Genomic DNA, 27,231 nt, shown 5'->3' with positions numbered 1-27,231 from the left:
TGTCTTTATAATATTTACAATTACTTTCCAATACCCATCACCTATGTTAGACAGTGAGCTTCTACTCCAAACCAATCTGTAAGTGCCACCATCACAGCAGAAGATGCAGGCCAAGAAGAAGGAGAAAGGCAGGACATGGCCAGATACCTCCATCTTGCTCCCCGAACCTCCATTCTAAAAACCCCAAAATCTACTTTTTCACCTTGTGATAAATTCACTGTCATTCTACTTAATTTGTCATGGCTTGCAGATCTTCATCTAAGGTTGGTAACTTGCTCCATGGGTCATAATCATAATCATAACTTGCTCCATAATCATAATCACAGGCATTTTGGGCTCTGTGCCAGGGTCTATGAGACCCCTGGCAGGGGTCTTGGCTGCTCAGGACAGCCAGAGGGATGTCCTGGGTCCTGACAAAGCAGGACACCTTAAGGACTCAATGGCCAGCTTTGTAGATGGAGCTAGGAAGGAGACCATCTCTGATTTCAAGCCCTGCTTTTAGGCTGGTCACTGCCCGGTTCTTCATTGCTGGGCTGGAAGCCACAGCCAGGCTGGTGCCAGCCTTGCCCCGTGGTGTCTGGCCCTGCTGGGGGGGCCCTGGTGTGTCCAGGGTCGGCGTGGTCGCAGTGAATGCTCCCCATTTTCATCCCAGGAGAAGTGTGGTTTCGAGCACACAGGGCACAATTTGTGGGGGAGGCATCTGTCAGTGGTGCAGTGGCAGTGGGAAGGGGAGGCTGGTGAGGCTGAAGGAAAGAAGGAGAATGCTTGGGGACATCAGCTCCAAATTAAGGTGCTGGCCAACCTCATGAGGTTGAGGAAATATTTATTTTTTGCTTTACAGTAAATTCTTATTCCTTAGACAGCTACTGTTTAATTATTAGACTGTTTATTACTTTTTGACTCACTTTTCCATTTTATACTTTGACTTAGCCACGGTGGTGTAAATATTTGAGGTAGAATTAAGGGAAGCGCAGCTGTATAAATCCATTGCTTTTTTTTCCACCTAGTTATCTAAGAAGGATTCTTTATTCTTTGCCCTAGTCCCTGGAAGTGCTATGGAGTAAGCTCATGCTAAAATGTATGTGTATTTCTGTCTTTTTAATTCCTGTGAAGCTTTGTCAGATGGTTGTTGGAAGAAAATGCTGCTTATTTTGGAAACAATGTGAAAATAGAGTTTATTTTAAAATGGTTTCAATGAAACAAGGAGGAGTTCTTACTGACAGTGAAATGTCAGGTTATCTACATCCTGCTAGCTTTACTTCACAAAAGAGTATTAGAGTAAATATGTTGCCAATGAGAGCAAGAAGAAGCAACTTAATTACAGCATGTGGAGGAACTCTTAATGATAAAAATTTTGGAGTGGACTTTGTGAGAAAACAAGTAGAGCTTCAACACAGGAGCTGGAATCCCCTGGTGTTCATTCTGGACAGCAGAATTATTCTCCTACTGATGCTGTGCTTAACAGAGGCTTAGCTATTTTTTCAGTGAGCAAAATATCCTGGCAGCCTAGAGAGACAACACTATGCCAAGTTGGAAGGCTTAAATATAATTCCTTCTAGAAATTCAGATTAAGGAACAATTTATGAAGTGCTGCTTAAACCAACATGGCTTCAAGTAAAATCAGGTGATGGCAGTATTCTTCAATGACCAGAATGCAGACATTTGACTTTTTAAAGTTCAAACAGAAACTGAATTTGTTTTTAGACTGAGGGTTTTCTGTCTGGGAGGGAGCAGTGGGGGAAGTGCCCTGTCCTTAGGGTAGGTACATGGCAGGAAAACTTACAGTACATACAGCAAGTGGCCTGATAGAAAGAGTTCATGCTTGAGAAGGACTAAAAAAGTGGGAATATAGCCCAGGTCCAATGAGAACTTTCATACAGAAATGTGGAGAAGAGCTTAATGCAGTGGTCTTAAATGGAACTAGAAGTTCTTAAGTGACAAGTTTTTGTGGAAGGAGAGTAATCCATGTGCCCTCATAGAAAAGAGAAAGAATCAGGAAATATTTTTGAATTTCATTAAGCTTCTTCATATTCCTCAAAGAAGCAGCACAGAGAAATGTAATTCTGAGTTGTTTGAATATAAAATTTCTGACCCGGCAGACCTCCCCGAGAGAGGGGTAAAAGCTCTTTATAAGAAGCTGTGTGGTAATAATTTTAGTATTTTGAAGTACTTAATTGTTAACAAGTCCAGCTTCTCAACACCCATGAGAGCTGAAATATTTTTGCACTTGGCTGTTGAGACTCCCCAGGCAAGGTCTTTTCTATACATGCAGAACTCCTGTGGCTGTGAAGGGGTGGGGAGGTGTCTTCCAGCAGCCATTTCACTGTGTTCATTGGAAAATGATCATGCACCCCTTTTAGAAGATGGTTTTGCCTTGTACAGCTGTTCAAGTGGTTGAGAATTGGGAAATGTAATTGTGATATATTAAAAACATACCTTTTCTACTTATATTCTAGAGCTCTTATTTAGGATCTAGGGCAAACAGAAACAAAATCTCCATTCAGCTCACCCTGTGCAATGATGAAATACTTCATTATCTAAATGAACTTGGTAGAAGTATCGCTTCTGGGAAGAGAGAAAATACCATGTTTCCCTATCTCTACATAATCAGAATGCTTATTTAAATGATAAGTAAGGACAAGTTCACAGTTTTGTACTGCACATGTAATTATTTTTATTTTTCTTAAATCTGTGCAGCTGGCAGCTCTAAAACCAGAGAAGTTATGGTTGGCGTGCTTCACGTAACAAGTTGATTTGAACACTTATAATTTTTGGTTTGAATATTAAAGCATTAAACCACATTTGGGAGAGGGAAACTCTCCAAGAATTTGTATTGGCTGGGTTAAGGAGCTGGAGTGAGAAAAGTTAGTGCATTGTATCCCTCTCACTTGCAGAAACCAGAATAGGGGCTTTGTTTATTGGGGTTCAAATTCCTCTTGAGAGGGTCAGGGCTGAAGTTTTTTGTTGCTGTTAGAGTTGAGCAATGGCACATAACATAAAACTCAGAAATTATTTTTGAAGCTTTGTCATTTCAAGTGCTATTAATTAGACTGCCAGCCTTTCAGTCTGCTTTATTTACTTACTTAGCAGCAAGCGAGCACGTTTTACAAGAATAAAAATTCAATCATTAGACTTATAAATATAGACTTATAAATATGAGCAAGTTAATGTTTCAAAAAATCTGTTTTGTTAAATGTAGTTTTAGACTCTAATGTGAGTTATTGTCATATCTACAAACTCAAATGGCTTTTTAGCAATCAGCTTAGATATTCAGCTGTCAGTGGCTTGGTTCATTTGAATTATGAGCAATTTACTAAGCCCTGGGAACTCATAAAGGAAATTTCAAGCTCTCTGAGAAAGGAGCTGCAATAATGGGTATTTCTTGAACTAGTGCTTCTGTGATACAGTGTTACTTAAGGTTTTAATAAAAGCAAAAATGTGTCAACTGAGCAAGGAAAAAAAAACATCAGCCTAATATCAACATGGTGCTAGAAGAAAGAGATCTCTCTGTTAAAAGTTCCAGAGGTTTTTTTTAATTGTCAGACTTTTAAAATATTGTAATGTATTTAATAGCAATTTCAAATATTTTTAATAATGACCACTAATCCTGAACCCTGACACTTGTGTGTTTTTTCAGTGTTAAAATGTCCTTTTTAATATTCCTGTTTTAAATGTATGCATTTATTTTTATATATGAATTGTGGTGTGAAGTTCTAATAATACTTTTTATTTCATAAGTATTTTGTATTGATCCCATCTTAAAGTAATAATTTGGTCAGAAGTCACTAGTGAAGCAAGTCAATTTAGCTAAGGCAGTTCAGGCTGATGAAGAGGATGGATTCTGGAGGGCTAGCAAGAAAGCCAACATTTATTTTTAAGTCTTCTCTCTTCAGTGTGAACAAAGAATCAATTTCCTGGCTTATTTTTGTTGTGCTATTATTGCAATCTTGTTTTAGTGAGGAGGATTTGCAGTGAAATGTCAAAAACTATTGAAATGCCCAAGTCTTTTGTAAGGATCTTTTAATGTGCCTTCTACTTGAATTTTATTGAACTGCCCATTCTTTTCATTTTATCTTCCCAAACCCAACCAATTTTGCTATTAATTTGCTTTACTGAGGAACATAATGAAGCACCCACTCAGCCACATATTCACCAAAAATAACACATTTCTGAGGAAGCTTGATAAACTGCACACAAATGGGGGACTGGAGAAGGAGTTCTGTGGCTGCTCTTCCAAGACTGGGTTCCTCACTTTGCTGCCACTCTCCTCATACTAGCTGTGCCGGGGGTTGTGATCCAAGGACAGGACCCAGCCCTTGGCTTTATTGACCCTCATTGATCCAGCCTGTCCAGATCCTCTGCAGAGAGGGATATTGGCCATTGATCCAGCCTGTCCAAATCCTCTGCAGAGAGGGATATTGGCCATTGATCCAGCCTGTCCAGATGCCTCTGCAGAGAGGGATATTGGCCATTGATCCAGCCTGTCCAGATCCTCTGCAGAGAGGGATATTGGCCATTGATCCAGCCTGTCCAGATCCTCTGCAGAGAGGGATATTGGCCATGATCCAGCCTGTCCAGATCCTCTGCAGAGAGGGATATTGGCCATGATCCAGCCTGTCCAGATCCTCTGCAGAGAGGGATATTGGCCATGATCCAGCCTGTCCAGATCCTCTGCAGAGAGGGATATTGCCCCTGTTGGCCATTGATCCAGCCTGTCCAGATCCTCTGCAGAGATTCCCTGCCCTCCAGCACGTCAGCATTCCAGCCCCACATGGAGGTGTTCAGGAGAAAGAGCACTGGAGCAGAGAGCAGGAAGGAGAGTGTGTAAAAGTGAAACATATAAAGGGCTTGTTACTTCTCTGGTGTTGTACTGCAAAATACCAGCTGATTGTGTCAGGGTCTTGGCTACAGACAAATGATATATATATAGTTTTTTTATGTGTATGCTTGGTTGTCAGAATTCCTGTCTAAAAACACATTTAGAGGTCAAGATGTGCTACCAAATATAGATTGGGTTGTCTTTGCAAAAGACAAAATCTTGCCTCATTAGAGCAGGTACATCTCTGTAGTTGCTGACTTTCACCTAGAGCATCCCAGTTGAAATTTTCCTGCAAGGTTGGCTTTCTCTGAGGAGCTGTTCCACCATCCATGGTGGCATCCAGTGGCAGCTGTAATTTGTGGGAATCACAAAGCTGTCAGTGTGTACCTTGGAGTGTATATATGGGGCACTGCTGTTTCAAGGAAATGGGAATAAAGCCATGCAGCTGACAGCTCAGGGAACAGAACAAGGTCCCTGGATTCATTATTTAAAGAAAATTTGTGATATCTAACTCGGATGGCACTGGTCTTTCTGGGCTACCTTTGAAAGAAATGGTCTTTTTTTTCTAGATGTATAGGCTGTCAGCAATCCTAAAATGTGCAGGATTAATAAACTGAAAATAAGGCTCTGTGAATATATTTCGAAATGCAGAACCTGGTCTTTGACTTTACTCTTTTCAAAGCTAAGCAAACATACCAGAATGAAAATGCACTTATTGACTCTGCCTTGCTGGGAAAGAGATGGCTGTGTTGAATTTGAACTGTTGCTGAGCAACTGAACAATTGCTTTGCTTTGTTACTCAAATATGGTTCAAGTATTGATTGAAAAGTTGTAGGGATGTTTCAGTAGAGCTGCGTAGCTGGGCTGACATTCAGAGTTTGGAGAGAAGCTACCCTTGAGCAACTGCAGTCAGTTCCTTGTCTTTTTAGGGAGGTTTTTATGTGCTGTTTCTGAGTTCAAGCTCTTACTTGTTCATGTAACTGCAGGACTATGCTCCTGAGGATAATTTCTCATAATTTGTTTATTATTTGTGCATGTAAAGCTGGGAGCACATTTTTCTTTGGTTTTGCAGTGTGACCCTGTGGTAGAAGCTGAAACCTCTGAGATTAGGTAGCAAATGAAAGCCAAATAAGAAAAGAAAACAGAAAAAATGCAGTTCTTAAGCAGCACAGCACCTAAATTGAATGCAAGGTTAATTTTGATCTTAACTTTTGTTTTCTTGAAATTTTTATTCCAGGGTCAGATAACACTGATGGATGTGCCTGTTTTTAAAGCAATTCAGCCAGAGGTAAGTATTTCCTTAGCTTTGTTTTTCAGTTTAAATAAGAAAAGTGATGCCAGAGTATAAAATCTGGAATTGCCAAGTGTATGTCTGTAAATCTTAATTTTTGTCCCACTTCATACATTTCTGAAGCAGATGGCTTTTTAACAGAAAAATATCTGGAACTAATAGCCTGTTTGGGGACTGATACTGGTATTAAATTCAGCTTGTGCTGGAGATGAAGCATGTGGGATTTAGTGTTTCTGAATGACAAACATCCTGATTTGTTAATTCTGATTATAATGTTTTAGGTTTCAGCTACTGATACGTGTTTTAATACTTCATCCTGTCCCTTGTTTCCAACTGCTTCACTTCTCCTTTGGCAAAATGAAAATGGTTGTAGTGGCATTCAAGATGTGTGTGATCTCTTGGGATAATACATTGATGATTTGTGGTCTCTCATTTGTTTTTATGCAATGCCATATTCCTTTCAGGTTTTAGCTGACTTGAGCTCATTTCAGCATCTTCACAGTGACTATAATAAATGATGAATTTGTTTTTCCTCATTTCTGTACCATCGGCATTTTCCTGTGGGCATTGTTTTGCACTTTGAGGGTTCATTTTTCAGTTTGTTGTGCATTTTATCAGTGCTGTGGAAGTCTTTCTCAGGTCATCAGTCACTTCAGTCCATTACAAGCTATTTCACTGGCAGCAGGTTTGTTATGTCACTCTTGTGACTGCTGAGGAATGTTTTGCTTCAAGTGGAGAAACCAGCTCAATCTCTTGGCCATGATTATTGATTTCATCATTTGTCTTACCTGGGAATTTTTTTGAAGGCTGCTGTTTGATCTGTACTTGAAGATGAATCAGCTTTCATAGTATTTCCACAAGATATTTCCCAGCACTTGTGGATCTGTGTGTGATTTTTGGTTCATTTCTTAGTTGGTTGGTTTGGGTTTTTGGAGTTTTTTGTTGGTTTAATCCTTCAGAGAGTTTTGCATTTGATCTGTTTTGAACCTACATCACAGCAGTACTTAACGTTAGCAATAGTACACAGACATGCATATGAGAAAAACATATAAAAGAGTCAAATAAAAGGGCAAAATGCTTTAAAGCTTTGGAGAAGAGCTTTTAAAAAAGAGAGATCCAATTGGAGGATAGGATAAACATATTCTGCCAGTTAAAGGCACTCCAAGGCTATTCAGAAAAAATATGAGAGTGTAGGCAGATATACCTGCAAAGTAATTATTTATAAGAATAAGAAAAAATCAATAAGAAAAATTGGTGTGATACCTTCAGTGGGAAATACCCATGAGGAAAGGTGGCTGATATGTCTCTAAACTTTGTTCATCCCCTGAGAAAAAGGGCTGTAGAGATCAGCTCTCCCATCAGAAAAGGCTAAATACAATTAAATTGCTTTTCTCTTGGTTTGCAGAAGGGAATATCAGATATGGAAGGCTTAGTTTACCTCAGGGCATCTTGACAACAGGTTAATGAAGTGGTGTAGATTTGTGAGCTTTCTTCAAGTTTCTACCAGCCTGTGCCATATCCGTGTCTTGATTCAACTTGTAGATCTTTATCCATCCCTTGGCATGTGCACTCAAGCAGTGTGGAGTTTGTAATTAGAAAACAAAACACCATTGAGCTGATTTCACCTGTATGAAAGGGCTCCTAAACTGAGTCTTCAGTGAGTGACTGAAAGGCATTGATAGACTTGGGGTTTTTCATTCTGAATACTGATACTGAATTTCACAGCTCTCATCTGTGTGCATGGTGGGAGATGATGAGCAATGTTTTGCTCCAGTGTGCTGTGGTTTAAAAACAAGGTGTTTATTGAAATTTGTAATTTACCAGCAAATCTTCATTACACAGGTTGTAAATCTCCCTTTGCTTCCCAAACTGCAATGTGGTGTCTGAATCAAATTTTTTAGCCTTTAATGTGTGTTTGTTTATTTTCTCAAGTAAAATTTCTGAAATATGTACTCAGAGATGCTTTATTTTTTAATTGCTGGTGATGAATTTTCATTTTTAGGCTGTGTGAGCAGTATTCTTTTAATATCTTTTAAATTATTGTGTTGCACCTTCCTCATTGTGTTAAAATATTTATTAAATTAGTACAGGTAGGGGTTTTTTTCAATAAAAAGCAATACCAGAATTTCATCTTGATTATCTTTACAAAAAACAGAGCTTAACAACACTTTCCAAAGCAATATGTAGCAGTTTTTGTTTTAGCATCAAAATCAATGAACATGCTCACAGTACACTTAAATACTTCAGCAGCCTTTTGCCTCTATTTGAAGTAAGTAAATAGAATTATTTCTGTTTATATTCAAATTTCTTAGCAATATTGTGGTTTCACACATGTGCTCAAGTTCCTGCACACTGTCCACTACAACTCAGCATTTCATGCTTGGTGGAAAAACAGACTGGAAGCTCACAGAATCTGGGATTAAGGGAAGTGGTGGATCCCTTTACATTGGGGATGAGCCAGAAGCAGGGACTTGAACCATTACCTGGTCAGATACTCTGTAGTGACACAATCCTCTTCCTGAGCTGTGTGCAGGCTGTGTCACTCCTGGGTTCTGGAAACCACCTTCCTTCTTCATTAAAACCACCTGCAAGTTGCTTCTGAGAAAGGAGAAGGAATTACTGGTTGTTTGCTAATTAATAGTTAATGGGCTGCAGTATAAGAAATAAAGATTATAAAGAACACACCTCTCTGACATAAACATCTATCTGTATGAAAGCAGCCAATTTGCATTTTAATTTTAAGGGAGAAAAAAAAAATTACAGAGTTCTCCCAGTCAGTCATAAGATTTCCTTCTCTTCCCTGGGAATGGTGAGTGGTATTTTGGTTTTTGTTCTCTCTCTTGGAGTGGTTGTGGCTTTCTAGAGAGCAGTGACTGTAAAGCTCTGCCTTACTGTAAAAGAAAGGAGCCTTAAACTTGCTTGGCTGTGCTGCTGGTAGTTGTGTTAACATTAAATAACAGCCACATGACCCCTTGCAGAACACATCAGCTTGCTTTTTTTGGAAAATCTGATCACTTGCTTTACATGTTTTAGTATGTCATCCAAAATTATTTGCCCATGTGTTCATATTGAAAATCTCTGCTGGGTTATTGTCTTTACCTCTTCATCCCCTCTGCTTCACCTGACTAGGCAGTGAAAAAAAAATCACTTACTGAGTATTCTTAATCTCTGCTTACTCTGAAGTTGTAGAATGGTTCCACTATTAATCCTTGCTTCTTCTCTCCTCTTTTTGAAACTTTCCCTTTGACCTAAATAAAGGGTTTTGTGAGAAACACGACCTCACTCTCTGCTGTGTAGTACAGGTTATAATTTAAATGTTCCCACAGTATTTTGTTAAGGAGATTAAAATGCTATGTATTCAAAAGGGAATAAAAACCAGAATGAGCTACAGAGAAAGTTCAGTTTTTGTATTCTTGTTCCTATGTCTTTCAGTTTTTCAGATCAGTTTAAATGTACCACATTAAGTAAGAAATTGGTGGTTGTAGTGATGTAGCTCCTGCTCCTGAGCTGACTGGCAGACTAAGGAAATAATCCTGGGGAATACTTCAGGTTTGAAACTTCTGGTGGAAAAGGTAGAATACTAGAGGAAGATCAAGAAATAGAGTAAGTAAGAAATAGGAAGTTGGCTGCCCAAGAGAGAGGGGTCTTGCAAGTGAGATTAAATATTTCCTACACTTCCTAAAGGGAGGGGGAAATGCTTCTGGAATTCCCAAAGCTTTGCTTCTCCTGTGTCTGTCCCTGAACAGTGGTGTGGATGTCACCCTAAGCTGTTGAAGAATCAGAAGGGATGGCACAGGTCCTGAATGCCTGTGTGACTGTGCCTCAGCATCTCTGGAAAAAGCTTTGGTTGTGTATCTTCCCAGGCAGGGGCAGGATCTTTTATTTTGGAGTATTCTCAAATCTGTTGCTGTTGATGTCTGTACCCTGTGGGCCCTTAGATGTACAGGACCAGGGCAATGGGGAGCTTCTGCCTAGAATCATTGAGTTTTTCACTCTGTGATGAGAATTGCAAATTAAGGACATGGCTGAATTTGTAAGAAATTCACATACTTTCCCTGAACCTGAGGTGATAACTAATTTTTCCTGCTGTTAAGGAAGGGTTATCAAATGCCTGTGAATGAGTTCCCTTGTGTTCCTCCGAGTGCAGAGCTGTGATTCCAGTGGAAACTGGAGATGCTGAGGGATAGAGAATTTAATCAAGAGTCTCTTGAATGGCTCCCCTCTCCAGGAGCCTGCTCTCCTTTGGAGCAGGAGTAATTCAGGGCTGTGTGGTTATGTCTTGCACACTCATTGAAGTGGAGGTGTAAGGACAGGGGCATGTGCTTTCCTGGGCTGAACATGCCAGATTTTCCAGGGTGGATTTAGGTGGCACAACTTTCTAGTGAAATTTGAAGGAATAGCTCTAAATACAAAGCCATAAATTCTGCATTCTTTCCAGTGCCTCGCCAAGAATCTCTGGGTCTTCTCTAAGAAATACCAGCACACAAACTTCAAGTAGAAGAATTCAGGCTCCCTCTTAACTGGCATGAGATTCTTTAATAGTTTTTGGTCATTGGTTAGAAAGATAAGAAGTTTCTGATTTTAAAAAGTAAAAAAAATTAGACTATCCAATACCAAACTCTTTTAAACTGTGTCTTAAGTGACACAATTATTGGTTACATGTTGAGTCATTGAAGTTATGTGGTAGCTGGATGTGTAGTGTGACTCTGGCTTCAGTGAGGAGTTTACAGCATGGTAATGAAACTGAGAGCACTTCAGAGTGGATGATGTGGAAGGAAGACATGAATAAGTAAAAAGGAAGGGCTGTACTTTGCTATTATGCCACTTGAATAATTAAGCTGTGTCTGTTTTGATTCTTTTTCTTGGTAGTACTGTGGAACAGGTTGTGTGCTGAATGTCTTTGCATCTATTCATGTCTGTTGTATACAAATGGAAGAGCTCATTTTGGTACATGGAGTTATTTATGATTTTAATGCAAACTTCTTTACTGAAATTAAGTGATAGTAAATAACAAGATGATGCAGTTTCCCAAAATAGGCTCCTTTGGAAGGGAAAACTGAAAATAGTGTTTCTTTTATTATTGTTGCAAATGATGACATTTTTTTGGTATTTCTTTAATGCAATGTGCCAAGTTAAAAACATGTCTTAGATTGAGTTAACTAGGTGTATCATCTCTGTAAATATCTTCAGAAAGTGATGAAAAACAAAAGGACATTTGGCTCTCTAGCTCAGGCTCATGTTTGAATCAGGATCTTTTGTGGTTACAAAATTAGGAAAGCTCTAATTCAGCAAAAGATGAATGGTAATAATCAATAACTCAACACAATTCAGAAATTACACTTGTGGAATCTCAACTTTCAGAAGGAATCAGAACAAGTGTAACTGTATTACTTCAATGTGTTATTGCTCTGTTATTTTAAAACTTACAAGATTTGTGTCTCTATATGCCTTTGTCTCTGAACATGTGTTATGCACTAAATTAAAGAAGTGAATTTTCATCCTTGTTCTCCCAGGAGCTGGCAAGCTGTGGCTGGAATAAAAAAGAGAAATACAGTTCTGCACCGAATGCTGTTGCTTTCACCAGAAGATTCAATCATGTGAGTTATTTTTTTCCAGCATTATTAAATGTACACATTTTAGAAAGTCTGTGGGATTAAGTGTTCTGGCACATCACTTTTATTTTGGATCACAGCTGATTGCTTGACAACTTAAGGAACTCCTTTTAGCAAATACTTTATCTGTAGGATATGCAGAAAGACCAAACCAGTGTTGAAGAAATATTCTGTTTTAAATAGCAGCAATCGATGAAAAGTGCACATTTTCCCCAGAACTGCTGGCTGTCTTTTATATGAAGACAGAATCATAATTACAGGTTAAAGGTTTGCCATACAGGATTTCTGGACTTGTAATTAGATGTAATTTCCTCTGTGTTAGTTGAGTGTCTTATGCTTCTCATAGATATTTTTGTCCCTAGAAATAGAAGCCTCTTGTCAGCATAGGTACCTTTTTAAGGTGGTTCTAGGCAAACTTTTAAAAATTCCAAACAATTTTTCCGTAAAAAATTTGTTCTTTAACTCTATTTCACATAATGTTTTGGTAGTAAATTTGAGATTTATGGGGTTTTTACTCAAAAATTTCTCCATATAAATCAACTATTACAAGAAGAACAGAATTCTCCCTTTCTCCACAATTAAAGCTGGAGGAGTCCAGCTTTAGTTACCCAATCATGTCTTAAAACTGTGATGCTCTTTTTAAGTAATGCTGTATTTTCTCTTTCAGATGAAGTAATTCTATTACTCTCCTCTCTCATCTTGTAAATGTTTAATGATGTCTCAGACTTACAAGCTGTCCTGCCAAATTAACCTCTTTACCCAGTCTCAGACTTACAGAGATCTTTGTTAATCTGAAACTCAGACCAAACCTCTCAACTTCTTAGGGTTTTTTCCTATAAATTCTTGTGTACTTTCTCACTTTTCATTATTGCTCTCATTGAGGATATGATCAAATCCTATTACTTTTCACTGACAACACTTAGAATATTTCTTAACCTAGTGACTGAAATGCTTGTCTGGCATTGGATTTAGGACACTTGCCTGATTCTGCACTTTTCTGGACTGAAAAGAAAATGTACACTGCAAACTTTCTGTGACTGTACCATCCATTCAGATATTGAGATCCTGGGGGGTTTGGTCAAGAGTTTGGGTTTTTTTGAGAGATTGTTGTTGTTGTTGCTGCTCTCCATGTAGTTGAAACTTTCCTGATCTAGCTTTTGAAGTTGCTCCTGTTAGAATGTATAGGCTGCTATAAAAACATTCATGATTTTGACACTAATCTCACAGATTCCAACATTTTCTGCCTTGCTTATTCATGGAAGTTGACTCTTCAATGAAATGTTTAGTTTTGCTGAATATTGTGGAATGTTTTTGTGGTAAAAACCATGTGAGGCAGTGTAACTCATCAAGGACTTCACTTCTCAGTTGTTGAAGAACTGCAGGAACTGCCTGAAGTCAGCTTCAGACATACTAAAGAATTGGTAGAATATGCTCAGTAGCTAGAAGGAAGGAGGGGAAACCTTATCATGGAATAAGGACTTCCATTAAGTTTATATCTGCCTTTGTTCTGGCAGCAAGGAAGCCCTGAGTACAGGAGTAGAGAGGGAAAAGGACAGATATTGTTTCTGCTTCATTTACCTGGGGTGTTCTGATGCTTAGTCCTAAAATAAATAATCAGCAAAGTCACGGGGACTTGTGGCCTTGTCATCAGGAATACATGTCAGCAAAATTTTGTTAACCTTTAAAATTTCACTGGGGTTAAATTAAGCATTGTGCATCTGTCTCTTCTCTTTTTGCCCCCAGCTTGCAAAAGGAAAACCATGAACAGCTCTCACTTCTTAAATAAAGAGAATATGAAATTACTAACAGCTGCTGCACAGCAGAGTGATGTGCAGGTAGCATTTTGGAAGCAATGATGATTCTGTGCAGTTGATTACATTCCACTGAGGATGAAGCCAGGCAGTTCCAGCATTAGTTATGGGCTAATTGGATGTGCCTGTGAAAACAGATTGGGTTCAGGCAACAGAAATCAGTGGAATCCTTCCATGCCAGGACTCTCCTGTTCTTGGAGAATTCATTGTTGAGTGGTGCCCCATATGGATCTACATATCTGATACAGTTTTTTTTTAAGTATGCAACTTAATGTGCTAGTTTTGCATTAATTTATATTTAGTGAGGAGGGAAGAATCTTTTTTTTTTTTTTCCCTAAACTCTGATCTCTCATTTTCAGCTTTCTTCTGGAAGTGAGCTGTATACTTGCTGTTACTGGTAAATCTGTCAGAGTGCACGATTGCCACGTCCACTTACTAGATCATTGTCTTACCTTTTGAAAATAAACTTTTATCATTTGTTTCAAATAAACAATTTTTTGAAGATTACTGTGAAAAGGTCACTATTGATCTCTTGGTTATCAGAGTCCCTCAGCTGAAAACCTCTTTCTTGAGGTTTTTGTTTAAATGGGAGTGGAACTGTGCTGCCAGAGAGCTTAAAATATTAGAGAAACTTGTCAGCTAGCTTCAGTACATTGGAACAGTTTTAAAGGAAGAGATCCCACTTGCCAAAGGAAAACTTTATGTTTTACTGACTGTCTTTATATGTGTTTTTCACGTGTTTTTTTGCATCCTTTTTTAACTCAAATGCAAACATTGTATGAAGAACTTTTTCTTGAATATTGTAGTGTTGCTGAATTGCAGTGGATTTAACTGTGATTACTGGAAATTAAGAAATGAAATGGTTAGTATGCTATTAAAGGAATATTCTTGAATTTCCCTATCTTTTGATTAGCACAGAAAGCAAAGAGAGTTTTGGAAGCAGTGACTATGATCTTAAAAGCACCAGTAGAACAGAATTGGTATTTCAGATAGGGAAACATGGGATAGTTTAAAAATCTTGATGTGATTCAAGAACAGATATGTTCAAAGTTAAGCCTGTTATTCTCAGTTGACCTTAATAGGGAAGAATATAAATATACAATTATATGTCAGGCTTTAAATGCTGCCTTGAACTGGTATCAGAGCTATTGATACCCAAAGGCTGGTAGTCATGTTGCTGATTGATGTTGGTATAATAACATTTAAATGCAGCAAGAGAGGACTGTATGTATATGGAACAAATATGTATTATTTATGTAAAGAATGAAGCAAAAATATTTATTTAAATTATTGCTTTTTCAATATGTGCAATGCATGAGGTTATGGTGCTGTCTAAAGGTACTAGTTAATAGACATGACCAGCCAAACCCCAGTGTTTGTGTCAGTAAAAACACATCAGAGAGGACAAAGTGGTTGAAGTGGAAGTGATTAAGTGTGTTTGGTTCTGTATCTCCTGCCTGCTCTGTCACTCAAGGGACTGGAGAGCTCCAAGCTTTGAAGGAAATTTGTTCTGGTTTGTTTGGACTTTTTTCTTTTCCTGCAAGAGCTTGGGAGTGTTGAGCTGAGGTCTGGCTGGGACTGGGACAGAAACCAAGCTTCCTTGGGCAAACCAGAGAGTTTGTGTCTCTGTGATGCCAGGGAACTTCCACAGAAATCAGGACAGACAGAGGAAATTGGGGGATTTTTGTCCTGATGGAAATGCTGGAGTGTTGCTCTGTGCTCTGAGCAAGTGTGTCACAGTCTGGCCCATCACAGGCATTCTCCTGCTCCATCAGCACTCTCTGAACTTCAAATCAAAGAGATTTGGGATCTTAAGGTGTAGTGCTGTGTGTGTTGTCCTTCCCTGATTCTTTGTGATACAGAAATCTGTGTTAAAAATTTAAATTTCCTTGATCTTCACTGGGAAAGGATCTCCTTAAAAACTCATTGATCAATCAGGGAAAGAAAGTTCTTTTTCTCAAGCTGTGTAACTACAGCACAGCATCAAACTAAGGTCAACCTTTTTAAGACAAAATTTTGAAGTGCTGCCAAATATTTTATGTATTCGGTACTTCTGTATTTGATAGGGTCATAGAATATCTCAAGTTGGAAGGGGCCCATAAGGATCACTGAATGCAAATCCCTGCTCCTGGCAGGACTCAGTAAGGACACCTTCAGAATATTTAATTAAAGATAATACTGGAGAAGACCTGGCAACAATCCAACATGTATTTTTGTTTTCTAAACAATGAAGAAGGTGCAAGAATTTCAATTCTTTTTTACTGTCACTACCCCTGAGATTGTCTCAGCACTTGGTGCCCTGTGCTTAAAGGAAAATTATTCTCTAACTAAACAAAGGGAATAACAATCTCTGTCATTTAAACACAGCTACTGTCACTATGACTTTCAGATTATTACAATTTGATGATGTACTATCAAAAACGAGACAATTTTCCATATTTTCTCCTTTTAACTTTAAACACTGGTTTCAAAACTTTGCTATTTTTGTACATGGCAACATATTGAGATTTTTTTTTAATCAATTGGAACCACTTTTTGTTTGTGAAGAGATATTTTGCTTTGCAAGAAAGCAAAAGAGGAAAGAAAATGAAGAAAAATGAAAAGAAATAGAAACCTGAGCTCTGTGGTTAATTCTTTCCTGGCTAATACAATCTTAGACAAACAGACCAAAGGAAGTGATTCTTATGCAAGATGTTTGTGGGGATTTTTTGTGGGTTTTATTGTCATTCTTCCATTTCTCAGTTCCAAAGAGCTGTTGTGATTTAACATCCCAGTTTTCATCAGATCCCTGTAGCTTCACTGCAAATGTAATTATTTGGGAGGTGTGGATCTTCTTTGTGCTCTTCTGTGTTAGGAGCTATTGTACTGAACAAAGTGGAACAGGATATTTCATTTTTCTAATTGAGATTTTGGCCAGAAATCTGTTTACAAGAAGTAGTTTAGCATCACTTAAAAATCAAAGCAACGTGACGTGTTGAAAGGTTTTCATGTATGAGTAAACTTGTAGTAAATTTCTTCATACACTGTTTTCAGTAGTTTTGTAAATACCAGTCATGCTGTATCTTGGTGATAATTAATTGTTTCCCAACTTGTAGCAAATACATGAATAAAAGCTGCAGTATTTGTTACCCTTTGCTAATTATTTACTACTGATTTATTACAGTGTTTAATTTTTGTCATTCTTTGTGAGGGCAGAGGGTGGCAGGGAGCAGAGAAGAGAAAACAGTGGAGTTTAGACATATTACCAAACACTTTTAGAGTACAGCCTCTATGAGACATTGATGCAAGTATGAAATGCAGCAGCCACTGTTTATACTGAATTTTGCAGGGACCTTCCACAGCAGTGAAGTCAGTCCTGGAGGGCTTAACCAAGAGCATGATACTGTGCTGTACATCAGAGGGTAATTGGCATAGCCAGAAATTAGAGTATAAACTGGAAGCTAGGTTATGGCAATGCTTCCTACCTTACATTCTAATTTTGTTCAGGGTTAATTTTTGTTCAAGGTGTTGGAAATGTCAGTGAACTGTAGTTGAAGCTGCTCAATTCATGTAATGCAGCATTTATGTTGTGGGAAAGCAAACCAGTGGATATGATTCAATGTTAGTATTTATATTCCTTCATTTTGTAGCCTTTTCATAACATTTCTTCGTGATTTTATTTTCCTGGGAGAGCACTATTCAAAGTTTGAGTGTTTTGCCATTTGCTTTGTGTGTGATCTCATCCTCAATCTTACACTGAACTCAAGTCTGTTTCTATAGAACATACTTCCATAAAAATAAATAAAACTTTTAAAAGCACAGTGTTGAAACTCTGTATTTTTAAAAGGCTTTTTTTCCTACATTTTAGGTGAGCTTCTGGGTTGTTAGAGAGATTCTGCATGCACAGACTTTAAAAATACGAGCTGAGGTTTTGAGCCACTACATCAAAACTGCAAAGGTAAGAATTTGTATTGTGAAGGGAGTGTGGGATTCACCATGATCAGAGGTTATCTACCCAGTTTGGTCAGTTCAAAGATACACATGGGGAAATATCTGCCTGATACCTGACTTATCTGTGGTTGTTTCTGTTGATATCTGTAACTGTTTAGCCTCTGTGTTGTCATAAAGTGTGCAGTCAGTTTAAACAGCTTTAGTCAGAACAGAAATTATTTGTTTGCTTTTGCCATTGGAAGGAAAGGATCTTTTATCTCTACTCAAATAATACCAACTTCAAAAATGTGGTTTGAAAAATAGACTTTGATTCAGAAGACATTTTGGAGCTCTCAGTCTTTCCTAAAGCCTTTTGGACTGACATTCATAAGAAAAGGGTCAGCAAATCTGGAGTGACATATAGCCCTTCAAACAGAGTGAAACTTCTTCACAGTAGTGAGAAAAAGGGGATGTTTTTCAAGTTTCTGCTGTCAGATGGTGGCTGCCTTTTACTATAACTGACTGCTGTGACCATCCCAGGTTACCTGCAAAAAAAAAAGTAAAATATTTGTTAATTAACTCATTTTGTATTCAAGTGCATTTCCTGTCTTGACAAGCCCTTTTTTAATTAAGCAATATTTTACTCCTGGGGGATTTGACTCTCAACTTTGGGCAAAGCAAGAGCTAATTTTGTAGGATAGCACTGGCTCTGCTCAGTAATCATGCTGTGGTCATGAAGTGTTAATGATCTCTCTTAGACATCCTTTGATATCTGGTGAGTTAATGTATCTTCATCTCATGTATTTTTAAAAGTCAGTTCTTGTGTCTTTGTTTGAAATACAAACATAAAAGAATTGGCTTCATGATCCATGTCCCTGCATAGGAGGGGGAGGTTCAGCTCAGTGTGGCCATAGTGCAGAACAGGTGTGGGAAGCCAGCTGGGCTCAGGTCTGGTTCATACTGGGATGGGACTGGGCACTGCTGGATGTTGTAGGCTCAGCTTTGGCACAGCACCCTGAGCATGCCTGACCTCCCCAGTGCTCTGCAGTGCAGTGGCTGCTGGAATGCTGCTGGCTTGGAGGCACTTATGTGCTCTGACAATCAGGTGATTGAGCTTTGCTTACCTGTCAGCTGTAAAAATCACAGTTACAAAAGCGAGCAGCTCTGTATGGGGTGTTTTCATACCAGTTCATTTATTTCTGTGCTTGTTACCTTGGCTTTGCTTACATATGGCTGCTGACATGAAGTTACTGCAGTGCAACTTCACTGGAAACTCTGGGAAGCAGTTTCTGTTATCCAGAACTGTTATCAAAGCAGCTTGGTGCCAGGGGTCACACTAATTACCATCAGAGGAGCTGTAAATCTGCTCCACAGTGATTCCTTGTGCTGGCAACATATTGTATGGCTTAAATAGTATCTCACCTGCACTGCTTAATGCATGAGGTAATTGGAGCTAACAGTTCCCCTGAAGTTCCCAGACTGTCCTGGTTGGTGATGACTCCTGTTTCACTGCTGGCAGCAGCTGGGAAACTCCTTCTTTTCATTTCTGATCAGCTCCACTGTCCTTTGGGACAGTGAACTTTATTACCTTGCTTGGGATGTGTGTGGTAGGAAAAAAGAATTCTTGTGTAAGTGGAGGGACAAACTTCAGCAGGACTGCTTGGAAGGATAACAGGACTGTGGTGTATGAGAAACATCCAAAACCTTCCACCTCACCCCACAAAACACTGATTACCCTTTGCACTGGTTACTGAAGAATCCTCCCAAAAGAGGATGAGGAGAGGGAAGCACTTCATCACAAGGTGTGGGCAAACTTCCACTGTCAGCAGGACATGCAGGAATCATGGGGGTCTGAGCACCCAGAGTGGAAATGCTGCTGGGGTGCCATTAAAGTGGCATTTCTGACTAATACTTGTGAGGACTTTGTTCCATGAAAGGCTGCAAGTTTCCTGGCAGTGTGTTAAGTGGAGAGAGCATCATTTGCCCTGTTCCAGAACCGTTAGCCAGAAAACCACCCTTGGTTTTGGCTTTCATCCTTCCAAATAGAGGCTCTCCTTTGGTGTTCAGCCTTTAGTTGGTATTGTTGTCCTTTTCCCTCATGAAAGATTTCCTAAGCACGAAGTAAGCTGAGTTTCAAGTAGTACAAAGGATTTCCACCATTTTTTGAATAAGAAGGGTTTCTTATTTTTCCTTGCTGGAATCCTAACCTACTTTGGTGAATATTCCAAATGGATTAAACAAGATTTGCAGTACTGTGATTGAGTATCATTTCTCCTTAGCAAAGTCTCTTTGTTAGGGTTAAAACCTCATTTGGGTGCACTGCACCAAAAATGACTGTAGTTTGGATCTCTGGGAGCTCACAGCTATCAGAACAGTTTATGTTCAGAAGAGCTTGAGGAAGAACATTTTCCTCCAGACTGTTTTTAAGCTTTCACGACAGTAGTACCAGTAGTTACTTGGCCAAGGCAGTGGATATTTTGGAGACAGAGGGAAAGGAAAAAAAAAAGGGAGGGAAATTCCAAATGTGTGAGAAAATGCACTTAAACCCAATGTTTTGTATAGAGTTTTTAAGGGAATTCTTTTACCCTAATATTTTTGCTGTTCAATTTTGATTGGATTGTTGCTTTCCACAACAAGTTAGTTGTCATACCCCAGAAATGGTCTTTTCAGTGAGAGGGGTACTCTAGGGATGTGGCTTTTGAAATTTACCTCCTTGATTTCATCCTGCTAAGATATTTTTTGGGTGCTTGGATGTAGCCTTGGTCATTGCATAAACTCTAGGTACTGACATGATTACATCATTCACCACTGGGTTGTCCTTTCTGGTGTGTTGTTTTAAAATACTATCAAATGCTATGAAAGGAATTTGTTGGGTTTGAATGTCAGAAAATTTCTGGCACTTCTAATACATTCCCCAAGATGTGTGTCTATATAGATATTTTTAAGGGTTCTCTATGGGCTATGAAACAGCTAGTTAGTCTAATCCAAAACCATAGAGATGCAGTAATGAAAAATTAGGAGGTGCCATAAAAGTGGTCTGTATGCACAGCAGTTCACTGTAACACTTCATTTAGGACCATACTAGATTTCTCCATCTTTATATTGTTATTTAATCTGTGTTCACTATTAACAGCACTTGGAATGTTGTTTATTGTTGTTTATCTCTTTTTTTTGTCCTCAGAAGCTATATGAGCTGAATAACCTGCATGCCCTCATGGCAGTGGTGTCAGGGCTCCAGAGCGCTCCCATCTTCAGGCTGACCAAGACATGGGCGGTAAGTGAGGAGCAGCAGGGCAGGGGAGAGGGGTTCACTTCTTCCCAGGTAAACACAACATCCTGGAGCTCCTTTTCAAGGATGCAGCAGCTGCTACAGAGAGCTTTAACTGTGTACATAATGCTTCTAGTTCCTCTGAAGTCTATGGTTTCCTCTTAAATTTTTTTTTTCCATTCTGCTGTAGAAATATTTTCCTCTGAAAAATAGTTCCCTGCAGATTCTGCTAAATGCAGAGGCTTCTCATTTGGCCAGAAGCTATTTTGTATTTAGTTGCTGGAAAATTCTGAATGCCAAAGTGGGTCATACTTTAATCATTTAGGGGTTTATACTGTTGGAATTCTTTTTTTTGCTATGGAGAGCAGATGTTCAGAAACTCTCGATTCAGTTTCCATAAAGAGATTTGTTGTTTCTCTGACTGATAACTCTAGCACTTTTCATTGTCATTTCATACTTACAGCTCCTTTACACAATGTATTTGTAATTATGCCTCTTTCTGTGAAAGGAGAGTATTCTTTGGAATAATTTTTATTTGTCATCTGTTTTTTGACTGTCTTTAATATTGTTTATCATTGTATCCTTGATAAGAAGAATATTAGGAATTACTTTTGCTCATTGATACTTCAGAGCTTAGAAAACAGTCTTTATTCAGCCATATATTGTGTAGTTTTTCAGCTGTTTCAGATAAATGTGACATTCAGTGTGACAGAAAAAATGAGGTGATTGAGATCCTCCTGTGCACAGGATACATATCACTAGAAAAAGCTGAAAGTTTTCCCTGAACACACATCAGTGCATCCTTGGATGTTGCACAAAGTTTATTTGTCTGATAACTGCATGAAAATGTCATTCAGTTGATAAATATTCCCAAAATTGAAGATAATTCGCTTCTGCCAACATACTCCTCTAGAATTCTGGTCATATTTTGCAAATGCACAATTAAGTTAGACATTGCTTCCAAATACCAAAAATCTCTCTGAGGAAATCTTAGTGAAATTAACACTTCAAAATTATCTCAAGGGGAGCTTCTGCTTTTCAGACTTTATGTTTTGGAATTGATGCCTCAACAGTTTTATGTAACTGTGAGGCTGAGTCAATTTTTAAATCTTTTTGTGCACAGCTCAAATTAAATGTAACTATTTCCATATATTAATAATAACCACATTCATTACTGCCATGATAATGGCATTCAGAACAGTGCCCAGCTTCTTTTGATGTTTGGTTTTTCACTGGTTTGCACTTACAAGGTTTTTTTGTGTGCTTTGACATATGTATCAGTCATTAAAACTCATCCCTCTTCCAGCCTCTGAAATTCCAGGTAACTTCTCCCACATTTCTGCAGGTGTTTGATTCCTCATACAATCCCAAGTGAGTCTGTGCTTTCCATCATCTTACATGAGCCTTTGCAAATGCAAGTTGCAGGATAGCTCCCAGCAATGTGCACTGCAAACTGATTTAGTTGTTCTTCTCTTGAAAGTTCAGTTTATAAATTCCTAAAGATAATTCTAAGCCTTTGGCTTTCTGTATATTAAAAGCAAGGAAATGCACACCAAGCCTTTATTTGAATCACAAAGGGATTTGGGTAAGTTGTACAGGAGCCCTCAAAACTTTCAAAAAGGAAGAATTTCTTCTCCATTTCCGAGATGGTTTGTAGCAACCCTCAATCAACTCGATTTACAAAGTCAGGAAAATAGCTGCAAGTATATTCATTCCCTAAAAAAAAAAAAAAGAAAGCCACCTTAAATGGTTGGAATCTAGAGTTTAAAGGAGCCATTAAATACTTGCTTGGTAATCTAATGTTCCTAAAAAAGATGGAATTCATGTCTTCTGACTGTATGTCTGCATTTGTCTGAAATTTGTCTCACTCATTGCCTGCACACACTCTCACTCTGGAGAATAATAGGTGCTACTTTTAATGTGTGATTTGCCCCATTCAGAACTTGAGAAGAATTGTGAGTCTTTCTAAGAAAGTTCACAGACTAGAATATTCAGCTTCTCTCCATTTAATGTAAAGGAATTCTCGATGACCAACGAGGGTTTGGGCAATAAAATAGATAATTATTAAATATGTGAAGTGAGGTGAGCCAGCATCCTGAGACCTCATCTCTTCTTGCTGGCATTTTAAAAAGGTTGTATTCAGTGCTGGCACACTGCAGCTAGAAAGCCAAGAGCAATTTAGAAGGCTCCAAATCCTTCCCTGCTGCTATAAACTGTCAGCCTTAGCTTTTATTGTCTCTGCATATGTACAGCTCTTTACTGTTCTTTTCACCCAAGAGACAGAAGAAGAAACTTTATTAAAAAAACAAGCAGCTCCAAAAGAAAGACTAAGAAATAGGTCCTTACTTGGCCCTCACAGAATCACTGTAATGTTCTTGGCTTCTTTGGGCTTTTCTCCCTGAGTGCAGGAGGTGGAGATATGGCATGGATTGGCTTAGGAGCACCAGGGGAAGTCATGCAGGATCACCTTGTTATGAGATGATCCAAAGAGCCTGAAAAGATACATCAGACTTGAGTAAGAGTGTGCAAATCAGCATGGTTTGAGGAAAATACAGTTCATTTCATTCAGATTTGAAAATTGTTATATGTTAGTCTTGTCTCACCTTTCAGTCTGCAAAACTACAAAAACCTTTCAGACATTAAATGATGGCAGAATGTTTTAGGATATTAGAAGCAAGCTAGTCCAGGCTGATGAAACTGGAATCAGCTTTGAGATGAACTTCACAAGTAAAATGTCACATTTTGGTGGTTGGAGTCATGTCAGTCTGCTGCTTCCTTCTCCTGGAAGAGTCTGCAGTTCTCATTTAAGTATTGGAACCAAACCTAAATTAAAGATGCAAATTAATTGCTGGAATGTCAATGATGAATATGTCTTGGGAGACAATTCACTTTCAACTAGTGGCTTTCTCCTGAGATCCAGCATTCAGTTTGTCTGTCCTCATAAAGTGTTGGATATAGGGAATTGAAGTAAAAATAAATTATTTCAACAGTGAATTTACAGAAGGGAGACTTCACTTCTGTCAGGCTCACCTACGTTGATCTTTAACAGAAGTGAAAAGGGAATATGTGTGGAAATTCAATGATCTGGCCCTTGTCATTGCATTGTAGGGGGAAAATTGTGACTGGGACTTGGAACACTGAATCTCCTGCCAAAATGTTTGGTGGGAACATCTTACACTCTGTTAAATTCTGATTCTGAGTTGAAGTGAGGCAGTTTTGCAGCAGCAGTTCAGCAAGATGTTTGGAAAATATCTTGACTTACTTTCCCTGTCTTACAAAGAGAGCCTGGTTGCTGTTAATTCTGTCAAAGGAAGGGATTGGAGGCAGGAGGAATGGATAACAAAGGAGAACCATGACTTTAAAGTTTTCTGTCCAAAGTGGACATTTCTGTGATATTAAGAGCCAGTAAAATTGCCAGTTGGCAGATAAATACAAGTCCATGAGCTTTCTGTAAAAAACATAGATAAAATCCTTACTTACATCCAAGATAATAGCCCATACTAGCCACTGTGAAGATAATTGACTCCATCCCATCCCAAGCCAGCACACTTTTGGATAATCAGAGTGAAAATGTTACTGCCATGAATACTGCTGAAGGGGACTGCACATGAAGCTGTGATGTGTGTTTGTTAGATTTGTTTTTTGGTAACTTGCATTGTTTCAGAAGGATCCTCCAGGACCACCAGCATTTTTACCTGCTTAATTTTTAGAAGTATTTTTAAATTTAACCCCCAGAATTGTTGCTTTTCTTTGTAAACTTTTTAAGTGCTCCTCTTTAAGAATTAAATTATGTAATTTTGAAGCAGTTGAGTTAAAAAAAAAAAAAAATGAAAAAACCAGCACACCAATAACAGCAACAACAATGGGGAGGTGGAAATCTGTGCTTGTAAGGGTAAAAGAGGAAATCATCATGATCAAACTTAAACTCATCTGGTTTTGCCTTCCTTTTCCTATGCCTAGTTACTGAGTCGGAAGGATAAAGCCACCTTTGACAAGCTGGAGTATGTGATGAGTAAAGAAGATAATTACAAAAGGCTCAGAGACTACATCAGCAGCTTGAAGATGACTCCTTGCATTCCCTACTTAGGTGAGCAGCCTCTTTCTCCGATAATTGCATGAGCTAAACACCATTTTTTAACCATTCAGGAAACTCTGAGTACTTTAGTGGAGAATCTACAGCCCAAGGTGATTCTGAGCACTCTGTATGTGGCAGGACAGAACCTCAAAAAGAAAAATACCTCTTAAAGCTCACAAACACTGCAGGTTTTACATCCAGTATCAGTTTTCTAGGAAACTATTTTGCCATGTGTTGTACAGATACAATGACTTCTGGAGAAATACTTCATTGTTATACCTGCTAGCCCTCCTAAATACTAAATACTTGACTGTTCTAGTAATGATGGCTTTTAATTTATGAGAAACTATAAATCACAAGCCTCTGAGAGAAATAAATATAGATCTTAGAGTTTGGAACGTGGTAAAATGTGGAGATATTGCTGCATTTAATATACACCAATGTGAGAAGAGAAACTAGGTTGGTATAACTGACTCAGCCTTCTGGAATAATTATTAGTAAATTATAATTCTGTGTATCTAAAAACTAGATAAATGCATTTAATATGTGTTGGTTTTGTTTGTCAAGCTGATTTAGTGCTACTTAAATTAACAGGCATTAAAATGTGCTGTTTTTAATGTAGCTTTTGTTTCATGAGCTGTTGGTAATCACACAAAATTAAGGCACTTTATATCCAATTCTTTGTATTTTTGCAGATAATAAGTTGCTCTTGTACCTGAATTAAAGATGAGCTCTTGTGGTCATTAAGGCCTATTAAACTGCAATTTCTGTTCCTGAATTTTGATACTTCCTTTACTCTGCTGGGCTGTTCACTTTTCCTGGATTAATTGGTTGAATTTTACATGTTTGCTACAGAAACAGAAAAAAATACTTCACTGTGGGGGACAGATTTTAATGCCCTGTACTGTTTGGCACAAACACTAAGGCACAAAAAGGAAACCAAGCATTATGTAATGTGATGAACCATGGAGCTTTCCCATTTTATGTACATGGACAATATAGAGACTTGATATATAGTTCTGAGATATCAGCTTCTTATGCTGATGCTTTTGACCTGTATGCCATGATTTTTGAAACATGAAGCCAGCATCAAATTATTTTCTTGCTGGTTGTAAAAATCCCAAGCTTTATATTGGGGGAACAGTTTTTAAGTTTTATTCAGTTACAGATGTTTTCACCAATAAGTTGCAGCTTCTTGTGTAACTTTGGCATTAGAACAACCTTTGGGCTTGACTTGATAGTTTGAAGTGAAATATATAATTCTTTTCTGTTTAGAAAGAAATGCTCTTTACTGTGACCTGCTGTAGTTAAAGCATGTGTTGTGACCTGGTTTCCTGTGATACCAGTTCTTATTAGGGACATAAGGAATGTCCTCAAGCCTTTTTTAATTCTCCAAAGGAGTAGTGAATTCCCACTGGAGCACTCCCTCTAAAATTCATTTTGTGCAGTTTAAAAAAGTGGCAAAAAAACCTGTTGCCTTGAACACAGTCATGCTAAATCTGGATCCACTCTGGAGGATTGATAGCTGAGTCCAAGTTTTCTCATTTGATAAAAGCTTTAATCTCTGCTAAGGCCTGAGTAGATTTGTTATTTCTTCCATTTTCTTCCCAAGGCATTTTTACTAATGTAAGAGTAATTTGGAACAGAAGTGACTTAAACTGCTTGTTTAACTTACTGTTTTAAGCTTATCAATTACAGCTTACAATTCCTAAAAGGAATACTTTTGCTATAAGATTCTGTAAGGGAATAGTGCTGCTCCTGGTTTAAAACATGTAGGAAAGCCTGCCCAGAAGTCTGCAGATGGAAGTGGTGATCATGGCATGTGCAGGGCAGGGATTCCTCAGGAAAACCATTCCCTCTCATGCTAAAAGGAGGAGTGGGGGCTCCTTCAAAATGCTCTTTGCAAGAGTGTAGGGCATCAGACTTGCCATAAAATTAAATTTGCAATTGCAAATCCCCTCTAGAGAAACACTGGTCACGGACACCTCTGTTTGGAAGGTCACAGGGAAAATGAGCTTATAAAGGAATTTCAGCTGCAATTTCAGGGATGAGTGTTTCACCCTTAGGCAGCCAAATACCAGATGTGGGTATAGATTTTTTTTTATGCCCATCTTGGCATTATAAGAAAAAGTTGAAATGCTTTCTTGGTGTAGGTTTTGCCAATAGGAGTGGAGCCACAGAAGTACAGATTGTCTTATTTCCACAGCTCACCCTCTGTGGACAAGATAATGATGTGCTTCCACATTTAGCTGGGGGGAGGAAGTAAAAATGTTTCTCAGCTCCTTGCAGCAATGATTGTGATGTGATGCCAGAATGCTAGAAATGCAGGTGAGAGCAGCACATTATCAGTGTGCACTCACCTACTTAAATGGGAGTGTGAAAAGCTGTGCAACACCAATAAATATGTTCAGCAGCAGGCCCTTGATACACAGTGTGGGATATGTCT

General features: G+C 38.5%; 1 protein-coding gene across 5 annotated transcripts in view; it reads left to right on the top strand.

Moving 5' to 3' along the window:
• RALGPS2 (Ral GEF with PH domain and SH3 binding motif 2) overlaps positions 1–27,231 on the top strand; it is a 113,971-nt gene that overhangs the window by 29,030 nt on the left and 57,710 nt on the right. For all 5 annotated transcript variants that reach the window (XM_059477795.1, XM_059477796.1, XM_059477794.1 and 2 more), the window contains exons 4-8: positions 6,057–6,107; positions 11,624–11,707; positions 17,381–17,470; positions 20,624–20,716; positions 24,671–24,797. In XM_059477795.1, coding sequence (XP_059333778.1) covers positions 6,057–6,107; positions 11,624–11,707; positions 17,381–17,470; positions 20,624–20,716; positions 24,671–24,797 — 445 coding nt within the window. The remainder of the gene's footprint in view (positions 1–6,056; positions 6,108–11,623; positions 11,708–17,380; positions 17,471–20,623; positions 20,717–24,670; positions 24,798–27,231) is intronic.

This window comes from Ammospiza nelsoni, chromosome 9, assembly GCF_027579445.1.
Source record: "Ammospiza nelsoni isolate bAmmNel1 chromosome 9, bAmmNel1.pri, whole genome shotgun sequence".
In the NCBI taxonomy this organism is placed as follows: domain Eukaryota; kingdom Metazoa; phylum Chordata; class Aves; order Passeriformes; family Passerellidae; genus Ammospiza; species Ammospiza nelsoni.
The sequence above is the reverse complement of the archived record's forward strand: the minus strand, read 5'-3'. Positions and strand labels throughout refer to the sequence as shown.